The 25,359-nt window shown below is 46.3% G+C and overlaps 1 protein-coding gene across 2 annotated transcripts in view; it reads right to left on the bottom strand.

Moving 5' to 3' along the window:
* The window catches only part of RAMP1 (receptor activity modifying protein 1), a 567,344-nt gene that overhangs the window by 281,602 nt on the left and 260,383 nt on the right, over nt 1-25,359 (bottom strand). For both annotated transcript variants that reach the window (XR_015308430.1, XM_086956337.1), the window contains exon 2: nt 5,096-5,234. Coding sequence is in view for 1 of the 2 variants with exons in the window: in XM_086956337.1 (XP_086812463.1) it covers nt 5,096-5,234 (139 nt within the window). In the remaining variant the exon portion in view is untranslated. The remainder of the gene's footprint in view (nt 1-5,095; nt 5,235-25,359) is intronic.

Here is a 25,359-nt window from a genome sequence, read left to right as displayed (position 1 = left end):
GCATCACACCCTGCATGGATGCCCCGGAGGTCCGAGGCTTGCAAGCATCATGCTCTGCGAGGAGGAACCAGAGGTTCGAAGCTTGCAAGCATCACGCCCTGCACGGATGAACCGGAGGTCCGAGGCTTGCAAGCATCACGCCCTCCACGGATGAACCGGAGGTCCGAGGCTTGCAAGCATCACACCCTGCATGGATGACCCGGAGGTCCGAGGCTTGCAAGCATCACGCCCTGCATGGATGCCCCGGAGGTCCGAGGCTTGCAAGCATCACGCCCTGCGCGGATGAACCAGAGGTCCGAAGCTTGCAAGCATCCCGCCCTGCACGGATGCCCCGGAGGTCCAAGGCTTGCAAGCATCATGCCCTGCGAGGAGGAACCAGAGGTTCGAAGCTTGCAAGCATCACGCCCTGCACGGATGAACCGGAGGTCCGAGGCTTGCAAGCATCATGCCCTGCGAGGAGGAACCAGAGGTTCGAAGCTTGCAAGCATCACGCCCTGCACGGATGAACCGGAGGTCCGAGGCTTGCAAGCATCACGCCCTCCACGGATGAACCGGAGGTCAGAGGCTTGCAAGCATCACACCCTGCATGGATGACCCGGAGGTCCGAGGCTTGCAAGCATCACGCCCTGCATGGATGCCCCGGAGGTCCGAGGCTTGCAAGCATCACGCCCTGCGCGGATGAACCAGAGGTCCGAAGCTTGCAAGCATCCCGCCCTGCACGGATGCCCCGGAGGTCCAAGGCTTGCAAGCATCACACCCTGCACGGATGCCCCGGAGGTCCGAGGCTTGCAAGCATCCCGCCCTGCACGAATGCCCCGGAGGTCCGGGCTTGAAGCATCACACCCTGCATGGATGCCCCGGAGGTCCGAGGCTTGCAAGCATCATGCCCTGCGAGGAGGAACCAGAGGTTCGAAGCTTGCAAGCATCACGCCCTGCACGGATGAACCGGAGGTCCGAGGCTTGCAAGCATCACGCCCTCCACGGATGAACCGGAGGTCCGAGGCTTGCAAGCATCACACCCTGCATGGATGACCCGGAGGTCCGAGGCTTGCAAGCATCACGCCCTGCATGGATGCCCCGGAGGTCCGAGGCTTGCAAGCATCACGCCCTGCGCGGATGAACCAGAGGTCCGAAGCTTGCAAGCATCCCGCCCTGCACGGATGCCCCGGAGGTCCAAGGCTTGCAAGCATCACGCCCTGCACGGATGCCCCGGAGGTCCGAGGCTTGCAAGCATCACGCCCTGCGCGGATGCCCCGCCCACTCACTGCATTCCAACGAGCGAGGGAGCCCAAGTTACAGACGTTTGCCAGGGCCGAAGAATGTCATGGAAAAGGGATGATGGAGCTCATCCTTACCAAGGTGCTAATGATCAAAGAGGAACAACCTGCAATATATAATACAAGCACACAGAGAAAAAAAAGAAGACTCTTCTAAACACACAGTCATTTGCCTCGAGTCCAAGGACTCCCCGTAAGAGGGAGGCCTGCTGGAAAAATCAGGGAAAGCTACACCCCGGGAGTCTAAAGTGATAACATTAAAAACATACAGAGCCACAATTCAAATTGAGAAATACTATCTTACCAACATCTTGAAAAACTAGTATTAGCAAAGCCAAAAGGTCTCACCTATGAGAGCAACTGGCTTTGGCAAAGTTTTGTAGCCATGCTGCACTGTGCTGCGTCGCTAAAAGTAATGCAATTAAAAAAAAACTACTATGATTCATCCTGCACTCAAATCATGTCATCAATTTCTTTTTTTAAAGTGCATTAGCATTAGCACTCGCCTTGTCCTGGTGCTGGTTTTATTTGTGCTTTTTTTTGGCCGTGAGCTCCACAGGGGTGGGGTGGAGAGGGCAGGCGAGAATGGAAGAGGAGCACATGAACAACGACGGGTGAGCAGGAGGTGCTCTGGCAAGCAGGTAGACAATGGACGGTGGGTGTGAGTGGATGGGGGCAAGCAGGTGGACAATGGACGGTGGGTGGGAGTGGATGGGGGCAAGCAGGTGGACAATGGACGGTGGGTGGGAGTGGATGGGGGCAAGCAGGTGGACAATGGACGGTGGGTGGGAGTGGATGGGGCAAGCAGGTGGACAATGGACGGTGGATGGGAGTGGATGGGGCAAGCAGGTGGACAATGAACGGTGGGAGGGAGTGGATGGGGGCAAGCAGGTGGACAATGGACGGTGGATGGGAGTGGATGGGGCAAGCAGGTGGACAATGGACGGTGGATGGGAGTGGATGGGGCAAGCAGGTGGACAATGAACGGTGGATGGGAGTGGATGGGGCAAGCAGGTGGACAATGGACGGTGGGTGGGAGTGGATGGGGCAAGCAGATGGACAATGGACGGTGGGTGGGAGTGGATAGTGCAAGCAGGTGGACAATGGACGGTGGATGGGAGTGGATGGGGCAAGCAGGTGGACAATGGCCGGTGGGTAGGAGTGGATGGGGCAAGCAGGTGGACAACGGACGGTGGGTGGGAGTGGATAGTGCAAGCAGGTGGACAATGGACGGTGGATGGGAGTGGATGGGGCAAGCAGGTGGACAATGGCCGGTGGGTAGGAGTGGATGGGGCAAGCAGGTGGACAACGGACGGTGGGTGGGAGTGGATGGGGCAAGCAGATGGACAATGGACGGTGGGTGGGAGTGGATGGGGCAAGCAGGTGGACAATGGACGGTGGATGGGAGTGGATGGGGCAAGCAGGTGGACAATGAACGGTGGGTGGGAGTGGATGGGGCAAGCAGGTGGACAATGGACGGTGGATGGGAGTGGATGGGGCAAGCAGGTGGACAATGAATGGTGGGTGGGAGTGGATGGGGGCAAGCAGGTGGACAATGGGCGGTGGATGGGAGTGGATGGGGGCAAGCAGATGGACAATGGACGGTGGATGGGAGTGGATGGGGGTAAGCAGGTGGACAATGGATGTGGGTGGGGGCAAGCAGACAGCCAATGGTAGGCGGCCAGGAGGGGTTGGGGGCAAGCACATGGACAACAGATGGTAGTTGAGAGGGGCTTAGGCAAAGCGATTGGAGAACGGAGGGTGTGCCGGAAGGGCGAGGGCCAGCAGACAGACAATGGAGGGTGGGTGGGAGACACTGGAGGAAGCGCATGGACAATGGAGGATTGGGGGCTGGGGCATCTGCTCTTTTAAGTGAGACAGGAAAAGGAATACTAGTTCCTAATCTCCTACATTGGAAACTCTTGGGATCCCAAGACACTGGTACAACACAGTGTAGACACAGTACTACAAAAACAGCTGTCACATGTCCTTGGGTTAACAGAAAATCCGTTGCCTTGTACTTCTACCATAGGAGCAAAAAAATAAATAAGCAACAATCATTCAGGGAAGTGAAATATGGAGGTAGAGACCTGTGGGTCCTGGGCTCGACTGTGGAACACCCTCACCCCCACCTTGCAATCCCAGTCGAACTAGTACGATTAAAAAAAACTCTTAAAAACTCAACTCCTAGGTTACGGGTCGGTATCCACGAATATTGGACAGGGGCCTGGGCTCCATCGGATTCCTGTTCATCAGATTTTGCATTGCTGTTCTTCTAGTGCTTTGAAGTGATCAAAAGGTAAAACATAGCATTTCACAAAAAATCTTAAATAATAAACAATAACGAAAAGGAGCATTCACAAAACTTGCAAGAAGGAAATATTGTACTTTATAGCTTGTAAAGTCTAAAAGATGGAAAGAAAGCACTTTCCAAATGTGTGTCCATCTACAGAGATGAGACGGAAGGGTCTGGAGCCCATGAAACATAGAACGTCTCCAACTTGGAGCAAAGGTGATTACTGTTTCCACCTCAACTGGCTGTGGAGAGAAACCTCATCTCTTTGGGGACACTGCATCTGCTGTTTCCCATTAGTCTGCACTACGCAGTCTAACATCTATTATCCAATCCCAAGAAGAGAGATTATGCGGAATTTATGAGCCCTCAGTGGATTGTTATTGAGATATATTACCCGTCTTTTCCCCTTCTTTTTCCAGTTTCGGGAAGGCGGTGGTAACACGATGCCACGGCTCAATTCAGAAGAATTTCAGAGTGAGAACTTTAGAGAGAAATTATTGGAGAACAATAAGAAAAATATGGTTCTCGTTATATGTATCCATGGCCTATGTTCCTTTATTTAAAAAAAACTTGTCTCTTTCTCTTACTCTGTTTCCGTTTATCTTGTGGTTACATGTGCTGCGGCTTCCTGAAATGGGTGGGATACATTATTAACATGTCAGTTCCCATAGGATTCTCACACCTTCAGGACAGCAGGCACTGATCTCCATTTTGGAATCTGCAGTGCATTCTGGGGTGACTGGGTTTGTGCAGGTGCCACCGAAGCGTTCATTATTCCCCAGGGAGTAGCTTATTTATGTCTATGAAAAAGTTGATCCGCAGCCACATTGCCTACATGCTAACAGACCTGATCCAGGCCAGAGACTCCTTATTTTTTAAACCCAAAATGGTTTTATTTGAACTTCCTCCTGCCTAAAATCTCCTCCTCTTCAATGGAACTCAATGGGAAAAATCAATTCTACCAATCTTTTTAAACTCTCCCTCCTACCAAGTTCAAAATTTTGGCACGTTTGTTATTGGGTAGGGAGTAATGGAAAGCATAATTTGGTATTCTGGCCCAGGCGCATTCCATAGTGACTTGTGACCTCAATTACTACCCGGAAGTCTTCACAATTAAATATATCCTAATAATTCAGCTTTCAGGAGAATAGTTAATGTTGATTAATCTTAAACACGTGTCAGAATACTAAAAATCCACATTAACAGAATGTAGCAAATCTTTTGCTGTGTGAAGGTTTTGAAAGCACTATAGAAATGAGAAGGCTGACACAAGGGCGAAATAAAAAAACATAATTTTCTCCCCACCTATTCCTTTTTTAAGGCACTCACTCTTTTGTGTTGCCTGACATGCGACTGACACGATCACAATCAGCTGTTAAAGAGTTATGATGGCCTTTCAGAAGGAGAACTCTAATGGGAACTTTCTGGTTTCCCGACAGGCAACAGTCCCTGTGAAGAAATGAGGTCTCCCTTTCCAAAGCAGGAGAGGGAATGATCGAGAGTAACGGAAACATGTACTTACCCCATCGCTTCACCCCAGTCACACCACAGTCCCTGCCCCAGGCTCTCCATGTCGAATGTGAACTTGGTAAGGCAGAAATCCTCAAGGAGCTCGGCATAGATGTCGTTGTCGCAGGCGGCCACGATGATGAAGTGGTGAGCTGCGAAAGAGAGAGCGAGACAGAGTGCCTGTGAGTCCCGTGACACCTTATACTCCAAACTCGAAAGTCTCATAGATTAGATTCTCAATTTCCTTTCTGGTCCATGCAGGACCCTGAGGGTGGGTATTGTATTTGTGTGCTGTGGGATGCCTAATTACACCTGTCCCTGTAATAGAAGAGGGACCTGGGACTCACTTTTTATCAAGCGAGGATTATAGGGAGTAAGAGGACAATCCTAGGATAAGCAAACTATATCAAAATGAGGCAGGGGGTTTTGGATACCCCAGTAAGGAGCAGCAGTTTGTAGGGAGTGAGTAGTGGAGGCAAAGAACACACTATAGCATACGAAGGAGCTAGAAGAAAGAGAAGAGAGGAACCTTAGGATCACCATATATTTAGAAGAGGTTTGAGGAGAAAGAGGTCTGTTAACTGAGATTCTCCTCTAAAAAAACATGTTTTAAAAGCTCAGTTTCCCTTAGAATATAAGTGAAGAGTGTGCAAAGCAACATAGATGTCCACCCAAAATTGGTAGGGTCTACATCTAATATGTCCCAAAGGGGTGTCTATGAAGAGACTCACCATGCCTGAGATTCAAACCCTAAAACCATACATAGTGCTTAAAAGAATAACAAGACCCAAAATAAAGAGACTGCTCGTCTAGCTTCCAAGATTTCAGATAGCTTATGTGTGATTTGTTCATGGGTTCAATGTTTTTATGAGTGACATTCACCGACCAATTGTATGACACTTAAGAGCGACACTTTCTCACAAGCAAAACCAAGCAACAAAGCCCATGGAAACAGACAAATGTCAGAAGTTACACCCATTTGAGCAACGAGAAACTAAGTGCTTTCAGTTGTAGGCTGGGACCTCATAGCACTATAAAGACACACAAGTCACCATTCCCCTTGAGCCAACCAGGATATATTTGCTTTTCTCTCTGGTTACGCAGTGACAGACATGATCTGCAGTGATTGTGATGCACTCTGAAACATCATTGGAATCCCCCTCAACAGGAGCCGACACCAGTACCTCGCTCTTCGTCAGCTTTCTGCCAATGCACATATTAATCCAACACCTTTCTCTAAAAGTGAAAAGGCTCCCACTAACTTGCACAAACTCCTCGCATCCTACATGATTTTACAGCTCTTTTGACAGCTGCAGTGGAGCTGCCTGCAGAACCATGGACAAATGATGACATTCATTGGTGTCTCTGTACAGTAAGTGTAAAACTGCCAGGTCATTGTAACTTGGCTGCATAAACACTTTTCAATACAACGTATTTGTGCTCCAAACCCTTTCCTCCATCTATACAGTAATAACCATTAGTATGATATCTTTCTCAAACACCACAGTGAGAGACATCACTGACTCACTCTCTCTGAGCTGGCATTAGCACTATTGCACCCAGTGCAACAATATTTGTGGCGCCTGCGTTTTTCTAGGGATTGCCCCACTACCACTCTCCCAATAGTGCCCACATCTCTCCTCGGGCCCATCTCGAATATCTATTTCATTTGTTTTATAGCGCCGCTCATATCAGTGAAGGGTGACAGAGCACTTTACATCACAGATACCTTATACAGAGACAATGAATCATACCTGTGTAAATTAGTCTATAGTACATGTTTCATATGACAATGAGGATTACACGGTGTAGGAGTCACATGTCATCCATACTAGTCGGCAGTATAATTTAAAAGTGTTTGGCGCGGAGAAGAACAGACGCTGGATTTAAAACATACCATAGAGGTTAGGTTTGGATTTAGTAATAAGAACATATTTCTATCCAAACGAAACCCTATTAGCAACATTAGGATAATGAAAGACGGGGAAAAACATAACTTGTAACATATACCACTCAGTTTGCATGCAGCTCTTTGATGACAGTTCATAGGTCACTGTGCTATATTAGAATTGTAACTTAAAAACTGCAAAGTAACAAAATGGTCTCTGTGACAAAAGCAGTAACCCACTGAGCTAGCCACATAAAAAAGAGTTCTGTGATCTGCATGGTACAAGTTCTTTGCAGCTGGCAAAATAACTCTCTGTGGTATCTCATGTGCAGTCAAAACTGACACTAGACAAAAACTCGGATCTCTCCAGCAGGAACATGAATCACCAGGGTTATCTTAAAATGTTTATTGTTGCCTGAAAACTGCTGTATACACAAGCAACTTTGAAGCAGATGCTTCCTATAAATTATTCCTAAACACAGAAGCGTCCCCAGCTCAGAGCCAGGTGATGCTGCACTGGTGCCACCCTAAAGCCACCCATGCACAACACTCTCTATTGTTTGCCCAACCTGTAGTTTTTAACTGGCCACTTGACTTACCAACACTCAGTGGTGGGAAAAACAATGCATGCTGCCTCGGGCTGTTGCTACAGCATGTCTGTAGACTCACACGCACTGACGGCTGACAGTTGCTCAGACCCTCAAGTCCTGGAGTAAGTTGCTGATCGTGAGATCACAAATGGCATTGGCCCTCATCTCTGATCTGTCCGGGTCTGAGGGCAGCTGAGCTGGTAGGCTGGCACAGATGATGCTGGTCTGTTAGAGTACACTTAGAAGTAGCGGTGAGAGTGGTCTGTAGCGTGTGCCATTGAAAGACACTGCCACAGTGTCTGCTATCTTGACCAGACACAAACAAAGCTGCACCCCGGTCTCCTACACTCTTTCCCGTTTCATACACACACACACAAGCAGGGCAGCACACGAGAGGACACCACTTGGCTCACAGAGAGTGACTGGGGTTCAATAATTGTCTTCTTTTGACAGTCCGCGCTGCCCCAGCCAGTGGTAGCGATGCTATCCTAGCGAAAATTAAATTAATTTAAAACATGAAGTTGCCTGCACCGGCCAGACCTTTTCATTCTAGCCTGAAAGCTATCAGCTGGCTACACTGTTCAGAGTGGGGCACTGGCTGCCATTAGAAAGAGACGTGATGCTTCATGTGGACCGTAGAGAAGTGCCAGACCCATTCTCTGACGGTGGGCACTTTGAAACAAAGTTTTTGCCCATGCTCACTAATGCCTGCCACAGTCAGGGCCGTACTGGGAACCACAACCAGCTCTGGCAAAATGCTCGACCCCCCACCCCCAACTCGGGGAGGGGGGGGAGGGTTGGAGGTGCCGCCGAGCTCTTTGCCGGGGCCGGTTTTTGGCCGATTTTGGGAACCACTATAGTGGGAACACCAGTATACCACAGATAGTCTTAACTATATCTGTCATTCCAAAATATGTCAAATGTATTCACCACTGTGCAGGGACCACCATTATATCAGAGGTAGCTTTGATTATCACACAAATGGCAACAATGTGCAACAATGGACTCCGCTAAGCGAGGGCCCACTTTATACCCTGGATAGCCATTCTTATGTCAAGAACACCCAAAGCATGGTATGGGTCAGCACCATAAAGTCAGGAGCACAATTATGTATAGGGCAGATTCTTTTATAACCTGGAATGCCCCCAATATATCAATAATAGGCACAATTATGCCAGAATCACCATTATGCTGTGGATAGTGAAAAGTATGACATGAAATGCTTTCAATATATCAAGCCTTGACACCATTAGGCCGTGGCCAAGTGATGCCAGCAGTAGTCTCACTTTTGCTAAGCTTACCCACAGCAGGTCAAGGATAGACATCAATAGGCCAACGCCACCATTATACCAGGAGAAGCCTCACTTAAGTCAAAAATGCCCACATAAGCTCAAGGAAGGGCAGCATCACCACAGGGCCACATTCACATCATTTATGTTGATAGAACACAGATCCTCTTGTGGGATGGAGAGCTGGCAAACTGGTCCAACATCTCTTTTTAGCGTGAGCACGGATATTTTCGGATCAAGGAGGGTGTTCTTGATCATGAAAGTGCCAACACAGAAGAGTTCCACGTTGAGAGCAGACTAACATATTCACTATACTATTTACTTGGCTACCAACCCAGGGAGGCTCTTCATTTCTATTACAGAAGGGGGCAACACCGCAATTGTCTGATACTGATGTATCATCCCTCCTACATTCCCAATTTGTTTTGAGAAGAAGAATATGCATTTACATGTATACTCATATGATGTCAGATAGACCATCCTAAACCCAATTCCTAGCATGTTCAAGTATCAACATTTGTAGCTGTTTGCACTCCTATATGATTGCTGTTGCTGGCCAAACCTCACCTCAGTTAATAAATACCTCGAAAGGGTGGTTTTCTATACAATGGACAACTAAAGTAAGCGGGCTCGACAACATTTATCACATTGTGGGCTCTTATGCTACAGAACTGAAATACCTGTTCAGGGTCAGTATGGCTTGACGCTTCCTAAACTCCATATATAGAACAACTCAAACCCATCTAAGTGCAGAACCAAAGTAGTCCAAACACAACACCATACAATAGCTAAGATCACCATCAGGCTTCACCCAGCATCCTCCTTTAAACTGTTCCAACCTGTCGGTGGTAAGTAAATCTATGTGTTTTTTGTCTCAAGTGATGACCCCCAATTTTGCCAGATGCTGAAATGAGACAGGTATTTCCAGGTCTCTAAGCTCTTCACCCAATTATTGTAACGTGGTTCTTTTAATTTGTGTCCCAGGGCAGACATCAGCAAGTTTTGAATGCACTTGTTATTGATTTTCAAAACGACAATGGAAAATCATTGACACAAAGAACCTGCACGATACAGTTAGCAATCATTGAGAAGATATGCAGTAACAAAAAACGTCAACATTGTTCTTGGACTAAGAATCAATCAGGTATATACTTATATCTTCAATGCTATCATTGCACAGATGGCATGAGGCAGTGTCTACACGCTTCATTAAAGGTATTTGGCAGTAGATCGATCACATATAGACTTCCACATCAGTCATCATTGTAGGGGATAGTTCAGAGACTAAAGATTTCCTTTGGGCCATCCACTCGTCAGATGATCGTGGATCAACCTTCTCATATCATTGAACAAGACCTCTCCACCATTTGTGCATCGTTTATCTGACCTATTCGATCGCTTCTCAGAATATCACAGATGGAAAACCTTGCCTCCGACATCAAATTCAACGTCTTGTGGATACAAAAGTCGATATTCATCTTGTGGATTCAGTGGGCCTGTAAAAATATTCTCCAGTCCGCAATGTCATCTTCAATTCTGCCATCATGCTTCACCAAACTCAAAACAATTCTTACGCATCAGACATCTGCAGATTTTGACACCGGTCAAGTGTCTCTATCTGCCTGCTCAGCTTTCAGAATGGGATATTTCTATGGTTGGATTTTTCCAGTGTGGCAATAATTGGGCTTTCCTCGCTTAGCATCCAATCTAGCCCTTCATAAGATACCTGAATACCTTGGTGACCACAACTGGTCAATAATGGTGCGATGAAGGCCTTGGCGCCCTCTAGCACTTCCGGGATACATAGTTGTGCATCCGAAAAGCATTTATCCCTGAGTTTCATTCTCTGATGTATCTGCACTATAGTTGAGGCAGACCAAAGTTGTTAATTTCAATCTACAATGTTATATTAATTAAAAACTATGTTCATTTATTTGTAAAGCACTAGAACATGTAGATTCTTGGCGCTAAAGAAACACATAATAAGGGTAAACCTGAAAAAGTGCAGAATTAAAGGTTACTTATGAAGAGTCATGCTTTCAAGAATTGCCTAAAGTGGGTCATTTTAGACTGAGCTTGATGTCGAGAGCTAAAGGTTTGCTGACAAACTGTACTGTTTTAGGAAATTTTGAGAGATTTTAGTTTTTTTTTTACAGAAAAGGCCAAAAGACTTCAAAAGCATGAGTTGGGAAGACAAAATTCCACAAAACTCCAGTTCAATTTTTTCTTTCCTTCAATGTCTCCCTGAATCAGTGCGTTTATTACCTCTGCCCAGATTTGGACACTTACAAATCCCACTGGCTTCTTAGCCCTCTGTTTTACTTTCAGTATTGGCAAATCGAAATCAGAAGGATTTCTCCTGGCGCCTATTGGAACTATTGAGTTAAAAAAAGAGAAAGAAAATAGAGTAAAAGTAAAAAGATTATATGAATTGGTCTTAAATTTAATAAGAATTAAGGTTTTATTCCAAACAATGAACTTTATTGACATGTATGATTTAACATACTAAACTAGGTTATTTTCGCTATGATTATAATTTAGTTTCAATATGAGAAAGGTATTTTTATCAAAGGCACGTTGCACTTTTTCTACTATTTTGCACAAATTGCCATTTAGTCATAACATTGCAAGCATATACATTTTAGGTGTAATAACACTAAGTTAGTGGAACAAGACTTAAGAACTGCAAGAATTGTAGATCCGAGCTCTTCTAACAAGCCTCGACTTGGGAAACGGCACTTGGGTTAAATTCATGGTTGGTGGTTTGTAGCTGCGGATCATTATTACAGAATATTGGCTTTAGGACGGTAAACAATCTCTTATTTTGAGGCCTATGAAGTGAATTTTTTTATCGTTTGACAATGGTTTTTATGTAAGTTTTTAATAACTGAACAATAAAGATTTTTCATTAATTCATTTCTGGCGCCTAAGTTAAAGATTGACCTCTATGATTTTTATACATGGAAGTCATTTGCTCACAAGAATTAAGGCACAAAAGCATTTACACTTCTGAAAAAATAGGCCTAGAGCTGTAGGTCTTCCTTTCCAAACATTATCTGAAGCTGTGCCAGCAGGTCTGCTATGTCTTCTGCACGGGGGGGCTCTTCCTTTTCAGTATCACTGTTTACTGGGCTTATCTCCTTCCTATGCTCTCTGTCTTACCTGGCGACCTCCCTTTCAATAAGTGTTCACTCTGTACAGATGTTATCGTAATCATTGTAAACTGCCTCAGGAATTGTGTGCCCCATCCACTGCCTCATGAAGAAATTGCTCTGTACAACAGAATCCACTGTAGCCTCCTGGTGACATATCTGTATTGTCATACTTGCTGGTACCCCAGTTGCAGGACATATCAGCTTGCGTACTCCTTATTTCGCTTTCAGCTTCCCGTCCCCTGAGCGACACCCCAACTTCAGGTTCCACCAACTAGTCACAGAAGGACCCAAGCACTGGGAAGAGGAGCATTATCCAAAACAAAAAAGGTATGCAGTTCCTCCAAAATGCTACAGGTCGAAGTATGTTAGGAACACCGATGTTTTCCCCAAGAGCAGGAGAAGAGTATCTTCCTTTCGGAAAGAGACCTTCACACTATTCAGTGTTTAACACCTGCCGATACATGTTGATGCAGACCCAAATAGGGCGAGTTACTTTTAGGAGGGACTACATACCTTTCTGTTTTGCATTACATATGGGCCTGTATGCTGGACCTAGATAAAATAGCCTAGAGTCCCCATATTTCTTGAAGAGAGAAAGATGAGCATCATCCCATCATGCACACCGCAATGGAGATTTGTTGCAGCAGGAGGCAGGTGAAGCAAGTCTGATCTCTATATAGACTGTGGATCGGATATCATGAGCGCTTCCAAGATCCTAGACTTTCTTTACAGCTCCTGGTTTCAGAGAGAGACTTGGAGACAAATTACCATCTACAGGTCCGGATAACTTTCTTTCCTTCACCAAATTATACACCCTGCAAGCACAGTTCTCTGTGAGGTGCGGGTGTGCGCGCCCACGCACCTATTTGAATCTAGGTGCTCAGTGTCTTCTTTGAAGCGCGCACACACCGCGAGAGGCAAGTATTCATTTATGTTAATCGCAGCGCCATGTAGCAGCATGATGAGAGCTGCGATTAACAGGAATACTTGAAGAAAAGCAGACAATCTGCCCCCTCCACGTTCTATTAAGAAAAGTCATGCAGCAAGCCTAAAAGCAGGACGTGTGCTTTCACAATCATTAACATATATTAGTGATTGTGAAAGCACACGTTTGTTGTGCTGTTGGGCTTGTTGCGTGCTTTTTCTTAACAGAGCGCTGCAGTTTGTGTGCCTTTTTAAAAGTTTTCATGTTAAATGCAGCCCGAGTGTAAGCATGTTGGGAGCTGCAACTAACAACAAAACTCTCAAAAAGGCACACAAACTGCCACGCTCTATTATCAAAAGGCAGGCAATAAGTCTAACAGCATGACGTGTGCTTTCACAATCCCTAATATATATTAAATACCCATTGCAGGATGGGAGTTGTGAAGAAAAAAACATTACAAGAGACGGCCAATCTGCAAGCACATGCATACTGTTCAAACTATTATGAACCAGATTGTATACTAGTCCATGCTAAGAAATGCAATACTCAACAAACACATGTTTGGATTCAGAAGAAAAAAATGCATTATTGTATTAGTGGAGATTAAAAATTGCACACAGAATACCCATATACAGTGCCAAGACTGAGGACACCACCAGCAGTGCAAAACATGTCAATATATTGAGTGAAAAAAAGAGGAATTAATTGCATTGATCAGAAGTACATAACATTTTGGGAGTATCTATAATCCTTTTTGGTGATTGAGGAGGCAGGCACCAATTAGGATACTAGCTGATGCATTTTGTCAACCACCGCAAAAATGCCTTCATTATTGGTGACAAAGTGCAGCATAGAATTAAAGTATTAATATCTAATCTTCAGCTTGCTAAATGATGTTCACTCTATGTAACATGTTTTCATTCTGTGTGACAAAGTAGAGAGGATCCCTGAATATATCAAGCCTAGAGGCAGTAATCACTGCTGCCCTCTTGAAGGAATAAATACAATGAGGATATTGGTTGATACATAACAGCACAACGTGTGCTTTCACAATCCCTAATATATATTAGGGATTGTGAAAGCACACATTGTGCGGTTAGGCTTGTTGAGTTGCGTGCCTTTTGTTGATAGGTAGGGTGACCAGAATTTTAAAGCCAAAAACCAGGATATTTTACACAAACAGAAAAGGGACTACACATAGCTGGCAAGGTTTCAGATAGCTATGTGACATTTTCAAAATTTTGTGCAATTATGAGTACATTTCAACTACTATGAGGGACGCTTTCTTGAGAGCAAAATCAGCCTGGCTCTACCCAGTAAACTAGATCCCCATTCCAAATATGAACTAACCTGCCCCACCCAGTGCATTGAAACACCACACAGCCATTAGAACTAACTCCATTCATATCCACCAGAACCAACCTGCTCCTTCGCAGTCCATCTTAACCCCATTCACATCCGCAGTGTTCAGTTCACCTGTGCCAAGCAAGACTCGGGCCAGGTTGAGATGGTGCTAAGGGTCATTAGTGTTGCTTTGCTGATTATTGCAGGAGAGGGGCAGGGCTTGGCCTTTTAGGACTGGCCTCAGAGTGTACGGTGCTCAGTTATCGGTATTACATGCAGCCTTTGGTCTGTGTCAGCAGAGGAGACTGTTGCCTGTGTGTCCCAGGGGCTGCATCGAGTCTGAGTCCTATCGTAAACTGCACTGGGTAGCTCTAAATCTCAGCTTGCTGTCACCCGGGCTGTGATGGTGACCCTGGTGCCAGAACCCTGTAACTGTGTCACGCATTTGAAAAAGGGCATGTGGTGAATGGTTGTTTGGTCAACAACTGAACATCATTCCGCAAAATTAACCTGTCTGTGAGGCTGCAGGGGACTGAGGAAATGAGCAGGTAAGATTTGTATTTAATTATTTCATATAGCCATCCGGGGCTGTGCCAGACTTTCTCAATTTCTAACATAGTCTACCAAGGACCTGCTGCAATTGACAGGCATAGCAGGCTGTACAGGAAAAAGCATTCAAACATGCGCTTTGTTTGTTTAAATGCCACAGTGCTGGGATAGTTTTAGCACAGTCCTCGTGTGCACAGCCTGCGTTACAGCCGATGTCCTTAGGCTGCTTCAACACCATGTCTGGTAGGGCAGGGTTTACTATCAACATACCGGACTCAAGGCTAGTTGCATCCCGGGGTTTCACCTGTCACTTTTGAAGATGCCATCAGCCCGCCGCAACGACATCCTCTGCACTGGCCGGCTGCCGGCAGATGCCATAGTCCAGCACGGACAGGAGATGTGCACGCATACGGAGTGCACATCTCCTGTCCGTGCGTGCAACCTCCTGTCTCCTGTCCAGCACCAAAGCGGCAGTAAAAGAGTCTCGCTAGCGAAGCAGCGCATGCGCTCCGTTGGTAGCGAGACCTAAAAAATTAGAAGGAATATTGCCTGCAAGTTAATCTTACTCACGAATCAATCTCAAGAAACATGATCTGTGGCCCCCTCTCTTAATGTCCTACAATGGTTAATGGTGGAGCAAAGAACCACATTCAAAGCCCTATATACCTTCCACATAGCAATATATGCTAAAGACCCTAGCTACCTTCAACAACTGTACCCCTTACCAACCTGCCAGAGACCTTAGGTTGGGTCTTTCCACTCTTATCCTCCAACAGGATGTGGGGAGGAGGTTGGGCCCTAGTTCAGGTGGCCTACAGCTCTTTAAAAACCTACCGCAACCACCCCGGCACCAGCCAATCTTGCAGAGTTTCAGAAACGTTATTTCCAACAACGATTTTCAGGAATCAGATTTTCAACTAGGAATGCCTGACGATGCCCCTTCAGCAAGGAACCAGGCTCTAGTAAACTTTCTAATGTACTCTACTGAAATGCAATTGCAAATCAATGCAAAATAGAATTATCACTGCACCCTTCCATCTTTCACACATAACTATCGGACACACATCTGAGACAAATCATCACCACCGACTGTGAATATGGTCAGTGGCGTAAAAGGCCCCCATAATGAGGGGGCCTTGAGCTCCAGGGGACCCCTCGGCGCAGTACCCTGGCCTGACAGCCTCCGAGTGAGTCCGGTGGGGGAGGAGGGGGGACTCCATGTACTTTGCAGGGCAACCCCCTCAAGTTTCATTATGCCGCAGAACATGGTTAATACTCTTTGGTGGTCGTTTTAGAGCGGTGATTGAAATATGGATGGACTGGGCACCCAACTGACAGAATAGACCACAAGCATCCTGTAGTGCTCATAGAACATCTCTAAACATACGCCTTAGATAAATAAATGGTACGTTGAGGCATTTCTGGTCTCTTCCGGAGTTATGGTCACATTTTCAAACCACACAGACTTTGCCCTCTTAATTGCAGACGTCATTAGAACCCATCGATGGCAATACAGGACCATGCTTCACAGGTACCTGTTTTGCGTATCATCTATTATAGAAACCCCATCCATTTACACATTATTTAGTTATATGAATATATAATTTATATACCGAGCTTCAATCTTCCAGTGCACATATTAGTTCACGCTTTCCTATTGTTATTTCATAACCATGTGCTTTGAGAATTCCCTATACACAGCAATGATGTCATAGCCGTGAAATATTTCCTGACTTTTATAAAAAGTACAAAACTCATTGGACAGAGAGAAATTGTAAATATTTGGCTTGTAATGTAAAAACTGCATGGCACGTTTTGTGTATTTACGACAGAAAACGGCATTTCGGTTTTCTTGTGAAATCAGTCAGACTTCGGGAAACCTCGATGTCATTATAAGACCATGAAACACGGCTACCCCAAGGATACTTCCGTTTTCAACCACAGGCCCCGTTTGATGTAACAGTCACTATGCTAAGTGCATCCTGTTTTAAATTGGTATCTTTTTCCACGTCTATCTGCACTCCCTGTTGGCCAATTAAAAGCCTACACCTCATGTTCACCATGCTACAGGATTCACATAGTAAGAAAAATGATGAAAGGGGGCGACTTTAGTGAGAAAGCACGCGTTTCCCCCTGGGTTGCAGAGCCACATCTTCTGAAAGAAGAATTCAAAGTCCTCTCTCTGCATATCTAGACATCTGCCTCCCCCTCCAATCATCTCACTGACAACCACACCTGACCAGTCAATCATTAGAGCTGTGGACTCCGCTTCAGCACTGATGGGCTTAACTTCTGCCCCTCCCCCATTCCAATATCTTGACGCTTTGCGAGGCAGTGCAGCTCGCTTGTGCCAGACCCCAGCACATATATGATGGTATGACGCCAGCCTATGTACACAGATGTGTAAATAATAATCACATTATAAGTAAGTGTGTGTATATATATATATATAATCTCGTCCCCTCCTTCCCAGTCCATGAAAAGGGCTCCCGTGCTTGCTCCGGGGCAGCCCCAGGGTTTCTGCTTGTTACTGGTCCCATGTAGCCGAGGCCCAGGAAGAAAAGACACCGCTCAAGGTCAGCGGCTGAGGTTGAAACCTCTGGCAGGCAGCGCTTCCAGCCCCCGCCCTCCCCCATCACACACACCACCCCCATGAAGGATCCCTATCGACATAGTACTGCTACGTGGGATGGAAGGATCCGTACAAACGTGAATGGTAGGCCTAGTGACTCAAATGAGGCCGTCCTTGAGCAGTGACACAGAAAGAGGCCATTTGTCTTGTGACGTAGCTTGAAGTCTTTTTCTCACGGCCTGTAAAGGTCTGCAGCCCTTCTAGGCGTCGGCGTCCGTCTGGACCGGGCCCCGCGCGCGCAGTGATTTCAGCGAGCATCCCTGTGGCACAGCTGGCAAGAGCCTCCGTGGCATGCATGCCCCCTTCACCCTTCTGGGTTTCCAGGCAACAGCGCATTGCACGTTGCAAACTCATTTATTTTTGGGGAAAGGAAAATTGCAATTCTCAAGATGCAAAGTTTCACTGTAAAAATAAAAGCCAACGCGTCCGAATTAGTCTCGGTGTTTTCGGGCAGGTGCACTCCCAAAAAACACACCGCCCCCACAGTTGGTGTAGAGATGTTTTACTCGTGTTAGGATCAGTCCCCTCGGACCCTCTAATGCAGGCATTTGACTTATGTGGAACCCCACAGACTCATTACCGGAATCCGGGGACCCCCCTTCCCCACTTGAATCAGTACTGTAAGCGATATCTATGACTTGGACCTCAAAACAATACACAAAAATTCAAAAACAAGCATAAACAAACGCTCAAATATTGAATGTTTTGTGTAATTCACAAACAAATATAAAAAAGTTTTCAATTTTGCTTCTTTTGCTGCATATACTTTATTCATGTTAATTGATTCATTTTTATATTTTTTAATTTTGTAAAACTGTAGCGGACCCCCTGGGTCCTCAGACCACAGGTTAAGAATCACTGCTCTAATGCTCAAAAGGCCACTTTCACCCATTGGTAGAGAAGCATCTTGTAAGGAAGAAGCAATAAACTCCATTTAATTTAATTTAATTTAATTTAATAACGATTTCTAAAGCGCCTGGTGACCCAAGGGCATCCCCGCGCTATAAGATTTGTGATCCTGTTGAGGGGGAGGAGAGGGAGGGGAGACAGTCAAGGGGACTTCATTTAGGAAACTTCATTTAGGAAACATTGACTAGGGTGCTGCCGAAATACCCTGCCTCCCTTTCTGGTGCCTACAGCAAGTTCATTCAGAGGCAGTAATATTTGAACTACAAGCCAACCACAGGTGCTTTTGTGCACCTAGCACTCTGGGAGTAGCCTTCAAGGAACTAATAGGCAGCTCTTCAGTGGCACAGACAGTGATGGCAACGTTCAAACATTTAACCACAACGCCTGGGTAACCACTAGTCATGCCCCTTTCGCACTCTGATATTAGCCATCACATTAATAATTCTGGCAGTGGCCCAGGATATTTCTTGGCACCCACATGCATGCATTTGATGGTCCCTGTCTTTGTGATAACAGCAGCCTGGCATATCAGGGCAACAATTCAAATGGTAATTTGATTTCCTAATCGCAGCTCCATAGACCGGGATGGGGATTGCAACTTCAGTCACTGGTTTTAAAACCGGTGCTTTGTTTTTTCTGCCCCAGGATTGCATTTTTGTTTTCCTTAGGGAAACTGAATCCTAAATGCATTTTGTTCACCTATAGAACCAACATCTATTTTACAAGCTGTCCCGAGTTTCTACAGCGTTTTGAATGCACAGAAGTGTGTGTTAGTGGTGGAAGGTTCTAATGATCCAGGGTTGTGTGTCAGAATCTTCATACGTGTCCCCTGTGAACCCCGCCTTAAGAAGCATCCGCTGGCTCTTTGATCACAAGTTTTTTTCCTAGTGAAGACCCCTGCCTTTAAACGCCATTTACTCACTAGCACGTTCAGCTCAGCGCACTTAAGGTGCCCATAAATAAAGGCACTTGTACCACAAAAAAGTAAATGTACCTTTCACCTTTGCATGATCTTCCGAACATTAACACCGGCACTTCGGGCTCAGAACACGAAGTCTAACCTGGCACGTTGGGCACCACGAAGTGAATCCTACGTCATTCGTTGGCAGCCAGAGCATTGATCTCAGGGGATGAGCAGGCACTTCTGAGATTCTTGGAAGCCATGAAAAGAACCACTCAGGGAGACCTAAGTGAGACTGTCAACAGTCAAAATGTTTACATTGGTGAAGCTCTCCTTATAGGACGTGTGGGCGGATGGCAGAAGGCAGTGTGGGCACCTGTCTCTGGATTGTCTCCATCATGCATTTATCCTTTGGGAATGTGGCTCTTAGAGCTGTATATATTGCTCTTGCCGGGAATCTGAGCCATCCACAATGCTCCACATAAGGTGTCATAAACTAGAGGCATTCACCCTGATGAGGCCTCACCGGGGACATATACAATGATGACAAAGGTGAATTGTTAATGCCTGGCTGGAGAGAGAGTGAGCTGCCCTTGCAAGTATAAATCACAGTATCCTAACCACGCAGCACAGTGGGCGCTATGTCCTAACGTTTCATGAATTTCAAACAAGTCGCAAAATTACCTTCATGCAATGTACAACGGCCAACATCTGGAAACGTCACAAGATGCCATAGTGAACCAACCAAATTGTCATTTGGCCTTTTAATGTTATTTCTTATTTGCGACTACCAAATAATGATTGCTAATATTTACTAAAGATACACAGATTGTGAACAGTCACAAACGTTACATTTTGTACTCACAAATTGTCATCAAGTGCAGTCAGGTGGCAACCAGATGTAATGTTTGCAAAGGGGAAGTAGGAGACAAGAGAGGAAATACAGGCTCAGAGTTACACATGTTTTTACATCTCTGCTAAGTATAAGATCAGCAGTTAGATTATATTTCAACTCAAACAAGAACGGGACCCATTGCCAAGAAGGAACACACATGGAAGCCAGGCCCTGCCTGCACATGTACAAGTCTTATGCACACTCCACCTCCTTGCTTCAAGCAATTAACAATGCATTGCTGGTGCAACTGACGGGTCGTCACAGAAGTACCCCTCTAGCTTTTTTTTTGCATTTTCTGGATGCTTTGTTGAGTCTAACAACTGAATATCTTCCAAACACCCCTCATGAAGTGTAAGACACATCATTCAATCACTAGGTTTTGTAAAGCGCGGCTTGTCACCCCAGGGGTCTCCAGGCGCTGGGGTTCTATGTGCCTTGGTCAGATGGCCCTGACGGTCGAAGAGCCAAGTGTTGAGCTTCTTCCTGAAGTCATCCAGTGAAGGGGAGGTTCATAGATTGGGGGGTGTCATTCCTGGACTTGGCGGTGAGGTAGGAGAAGGAGCGATCTCAGCAGCGGCTTCAACGGATGGGAGTGATGTGAGCCAGAGGGTGGAATTGCACTTTTTGCCCATATTATTGGTACCTATTTGTCCACCCTTTGCACCCTCTGCAGCAATTGAAAAAGATAATAAACAGTTACATATATTATTGTGGGTGGGTGTCAATGCCATCAGTCCCTGGCTGCATACGCCATACCTTAATGCACATAAAGGAAGGGACGGGAGATATAACAGTGCACAGAAAGAAGCGCTCTCAGTTGTGGCGCCAACTATTGGCTTTTTCAAAGCACGAGTCACAGGTTTATAGAAGATTGCTGGGGCACTCCAATAAACCCCAGAGCTGTCACATAAAATAACAGCTTCCTGTGTAATGTTGCTCAACATAGCCACTAAAACGCCTCCTGTCTGTGCCAATGGATAATGATTCGGATGACGAAGAAATTCCATCGGGACCGGCCCCCTCAGCAACCTCAAGTCAGGATGCAGTTAGGGCAGAAGAAGGAAGGGCCCGCCATACAGGCATCACGAGCAAGCAGGTGAAGCAAATAAGCATTATTTTATTGTTTTTTTTACAGATGTACATTTCTCTAAACAATAAAAGAATAACCAGCCCTGGAGTACTCAATGAAAAAATAAATATTAGAAAACCAAAATGTAGTCATGCTTTACAAAAGCATTTAAATTAAGGCCTCCACTTCCCTTTGCCGGCACTGGCACTCTCTGAGATGTTGTTCTAGCACTTCTCTTTCTGAACTTGTGTGTCTACCGCATAATTCTTGTGCAAATACACTACGGGGACTAGAAACATCCTGTTATGTTATGTTATGTTAGTATGAATTTGTAGAGCGCACGTTCACCCCAGGGTTTCTTGGCGCTGTGTGCCGCTGGGGAACCCGTCCTTGCTTTCCCTGTGAGATGGTCCCTATTGGGCATCCCCAAGGTAAAGCCAGGCATCCCCGGCAGCAAGGGGGCCGTTGTGGAGATTAAGCAAGCTATTGCCCAGAGTTGCAGCGTGGGACCCATAGTTAGAGAGGCACTGAGGCAAGATTTTATCGGGCCCGTACCCTGCCACGTCGGGAATTGAACCCTGGTCCCGGGCCGACCTCTGCTTCTGGGTCTGCCGCCTCTAACCGGTGAGCCACACTTCTCCCTTGTCCGCCTATAGATATGTGGCAGGCCTGCAGCTCATCCAAAGAATGTCATGTGAACTGACTCCAGAGACCCCTTCCCAGTGAATATCTCTTTCCACCTGTCGGTTAGGAGCAGCCTGGCTGGCAAGTTAACTGAAGCAGCCAGCCGCTTTACTGGCTCACCAAATAACTTTATTCAACTCAGTAAATGGCACTGTCTAAACGTGTTGCCACTGCTTGACTAAAGGCACAACAACCACGGCCACTGCATCAGCAAAGTTTGAACTCTTGTTACAGAAGATATTGAAACTCTCATCACCCGCACAACACTCTTCCTGGTAGCCTTCCATTACTTCTCGGCCAGGCCAGCAGCTCACCTACCAATTAGATGTAAAGCCTTTCATTGTTGATAATGAACACCCAACATGGATGCTTCTAGCACCCAAAAGAGTGATGCGGCTGGAACAGACTCTTCTTCTCATTCGGCAGGGCCTGTTTGTCTGGCTGTGGCATTACATCTGCTTATCCCTCTGACTCGCCATGCCATGCCCTTGAAAGTGCCCGGGGCTGTTGGAGCCAAGGTGCCTCTGCAGCATGAAGCGTGCCTTGTTGTGGACATCTGACGCGTCTTGCCCAAATGTCGATATCCTGTGGTCCAAGAGATTGGACACTTACCTGCTGGTGCAGCAGTACCAATGATGCTCACTCCCAACAGACTCCGGGTGGAGGGTTTCCTCGATTCATTCATTTGTGGCGGCTGCTGATGGCTCCAAAGAAGGACCTCCATTGGTGCCCGCAGCCTCACACTGTTATTGTGCTACATTTTACTTTGTTCAGGAACCAAGGTCATGACATCTTTTGTAAAGTCGTCGATGGAATGATGGGCGATACCAACAGCATTGGTGCTTTTCTATATACTTATCCAAATTGGTTGTATGATAGAAGCAAGAATGGTTTTAACACGTGCTCCTCTCCCACGCAGCCCAACCATGATACGTCTTAACCATGCATTGCCATACCACGAATGCCTTTACCACGCATGCCTTTACCCCGAATTTTGTGGTAAAGGCATGAATGGTAAATGGGTGTGTATGGCTACGGTCGCTACTGCCCTGCCTCAGCTGGCCACCCCCCCCACCTTCTTCCACGCTGTCCCTTAAGCTACCACAACCCCTTCCACTGCCCAAAACCAACCCTGACCCCGCCCTAAAAACTAACCCAACAACCCATTCCCCTCTCACTGCCTTAAGACCTAAAACCCTGAACCCAACTTACACTACCCCAACTCCTCTGCACTGTCCCTTAAAAAACCCAACTCCTTTCACAGCCCTACAAACTACCCCTACCCCCCCCAGCCCTAAAAACGCCCCCAACTATCCAATCCTTTCCATTGCCCTAAGACCTAAAACCCTAAACTACCCCACCCAGTGACGTCCATGAAACTAACCCAACCCTTTCCACTGCCCTGAAACGTACCATGACCCCTGCCCTAAAAACTAACCCGCAAAAAACACAGTTGATGGACAGAATGCAGAACAATGTCTTACATTCACCCCAGTACAAAGATCTGGGCCTAAATCCATCGTTTTTTTGCACTCCACTACTAAAACGTAACCCAAACTAACCCATTCCCTTCAACTGCCCTAAGGCCTAAAACCCTGCCCCCTAACTTACACTACCCCACACCTTCAACCCCACAATGTCTCTTAAACTACCACAACCCCTTCCACTGCACTGAAACCTACCCCCACCCCCACACCCTGAAAATGAACCCACTACCGATTCCCCTCGCACTGCCCTAAGACCTAAAACCCTGCACCTTAACTTACACTACCCTGACCCCCGTCCCCCTGCACTGTCCCTTAAACTACCCCAACCCCTTCCACTGCCCTGAAATCTACCCTCACCCCAGCCCTAAAACTACCCGACTGTCCATTCCCCTGCCCTAAAGCCTAAAACCCTGTCCATTTACTTACACTACCTGATCCACCGTCCCTTAATCTACCCTAACCCCTTCCACTGCCCTAAAACCTACCCCGCCCCAAACCCCACTCACCTCACCAGAGCGTCTTCCTGCTTCCGTCTTCACTGTCTTCCGTCCATGCAGCAGCTAGACCGCGCACTGCCGTAACCATGCATGTGCGTGGCTACGGCATATGCGTGGTTAAGCCAAGCGTGGTAAAACTTGTGTATTCAGAACATATGTGGTTCAGACTACGGTGTTCCGAATGTTTCCCGTCCAAATCTTATACGTATTGGCCTTAAACAGTTAGAATGGTTTTCCGGCTTAAATCTTCGCTATGTGATATACATTCTTCAACTAAAATGTCAAAGTCCTTTCCTGAGAACATGTGCATCCACTTTCTGGCACCTGCCGCCCTCTGTGAGACCTGGCGCATCATGTGTCTTTGAATTGAAAGTGGACTTTGATGCTCTTCCATTGGGTCTCCTGGGCTCCTCTGAGATTTGGTGGCCAGCTTCCTGCTTTATTTGTCATTCGTCCTAGTCAGAAGGACACTCGCCACTACCGACTGATTTGCAAATAGCGACTTGGTATGTAAAGAAATTAGACTCCTTCGCAATCACTATTACACACAGGCATTTGTTAGTATATATTAATTTGCAAATCACAAATTCGAATCTTTGTACATCAGGCCCTGTGTCGGGGACCCAAATCCACCACAGTGGACCTTTTATGCAGGTTAATCCACCGCACTGCACTGCACTACACCCTAGAGATACTTCCTGAGTACTGCACTGTATTTTAGGAATAGTGGCTGACTACAGGGGATCCTAGAGACAAGGATGCAACAGAGAACAAACCACTGAGTGCTGGGAATACTAAGGCACCACAACGCACTATAACCTATGGACATAACTCACAACAGTTCATCTTAAGGGGACTACCACATAACACAGCCGCCTGGGCACTAAACCCATCACGGTCCTCAGTGTCTCCTCACTAACCCACACTACACTGCAATGCACGTTAGGTAGGCTGAACCACCACAATATAACCTGGAGACTCACTATTCTTCACTTCATGCAAGGGACGGTAGTCCACCAGACAGCACCATGGAGAATGCACTAGAACATGCTCCATGGCATCATTGGGGCAGTTCGCAGAAACAGGCACAAAAGTACAAAAACACACGGACAAATGCTGCAAAGATGTATACAAAAATATGAACACACATATGCATGTGTACAAACAAATACATACACACAGCAGCACTTATGGAAACAAACACAGATGCAGGCATACATTCTCCAAGCAAATACAGTGGCCAAGGGTGTCAATTTGCAGCTACCCACACTTCCGAAAAATCCATCACATATTCAAATGATCGGCTGGGGCTGTCAAAAGCCTTGGCTCTGACATGTCTGCATGCCACCCACACCCTAGCAGGAATACAAAACAGGCGACAAGACTCGGCTTCCGTCTCCTGGTGGACACAAGGATCATTTTCAAAGTCCTTTGCGGTATCCATATAGTCTACTGGGGAAAGG

Source organism: Lissotriton vulgaris, chromosome 2_1 (assembly GCF_964263255.1).
Source record: "Lissotriton vulgaris chromosome 2_1, aLisVul1.2, whole genome shotgun sequence".
Lineage (NCBI taxonomy): Eukaryota > Metazoa > Chordata > Amphibia > Caudata > Salamandridae > Lissotriton > Lissotriton vulgaris.
This window is presented reverse-complemented; position numbering and strand designations above follow the sequence as displayed.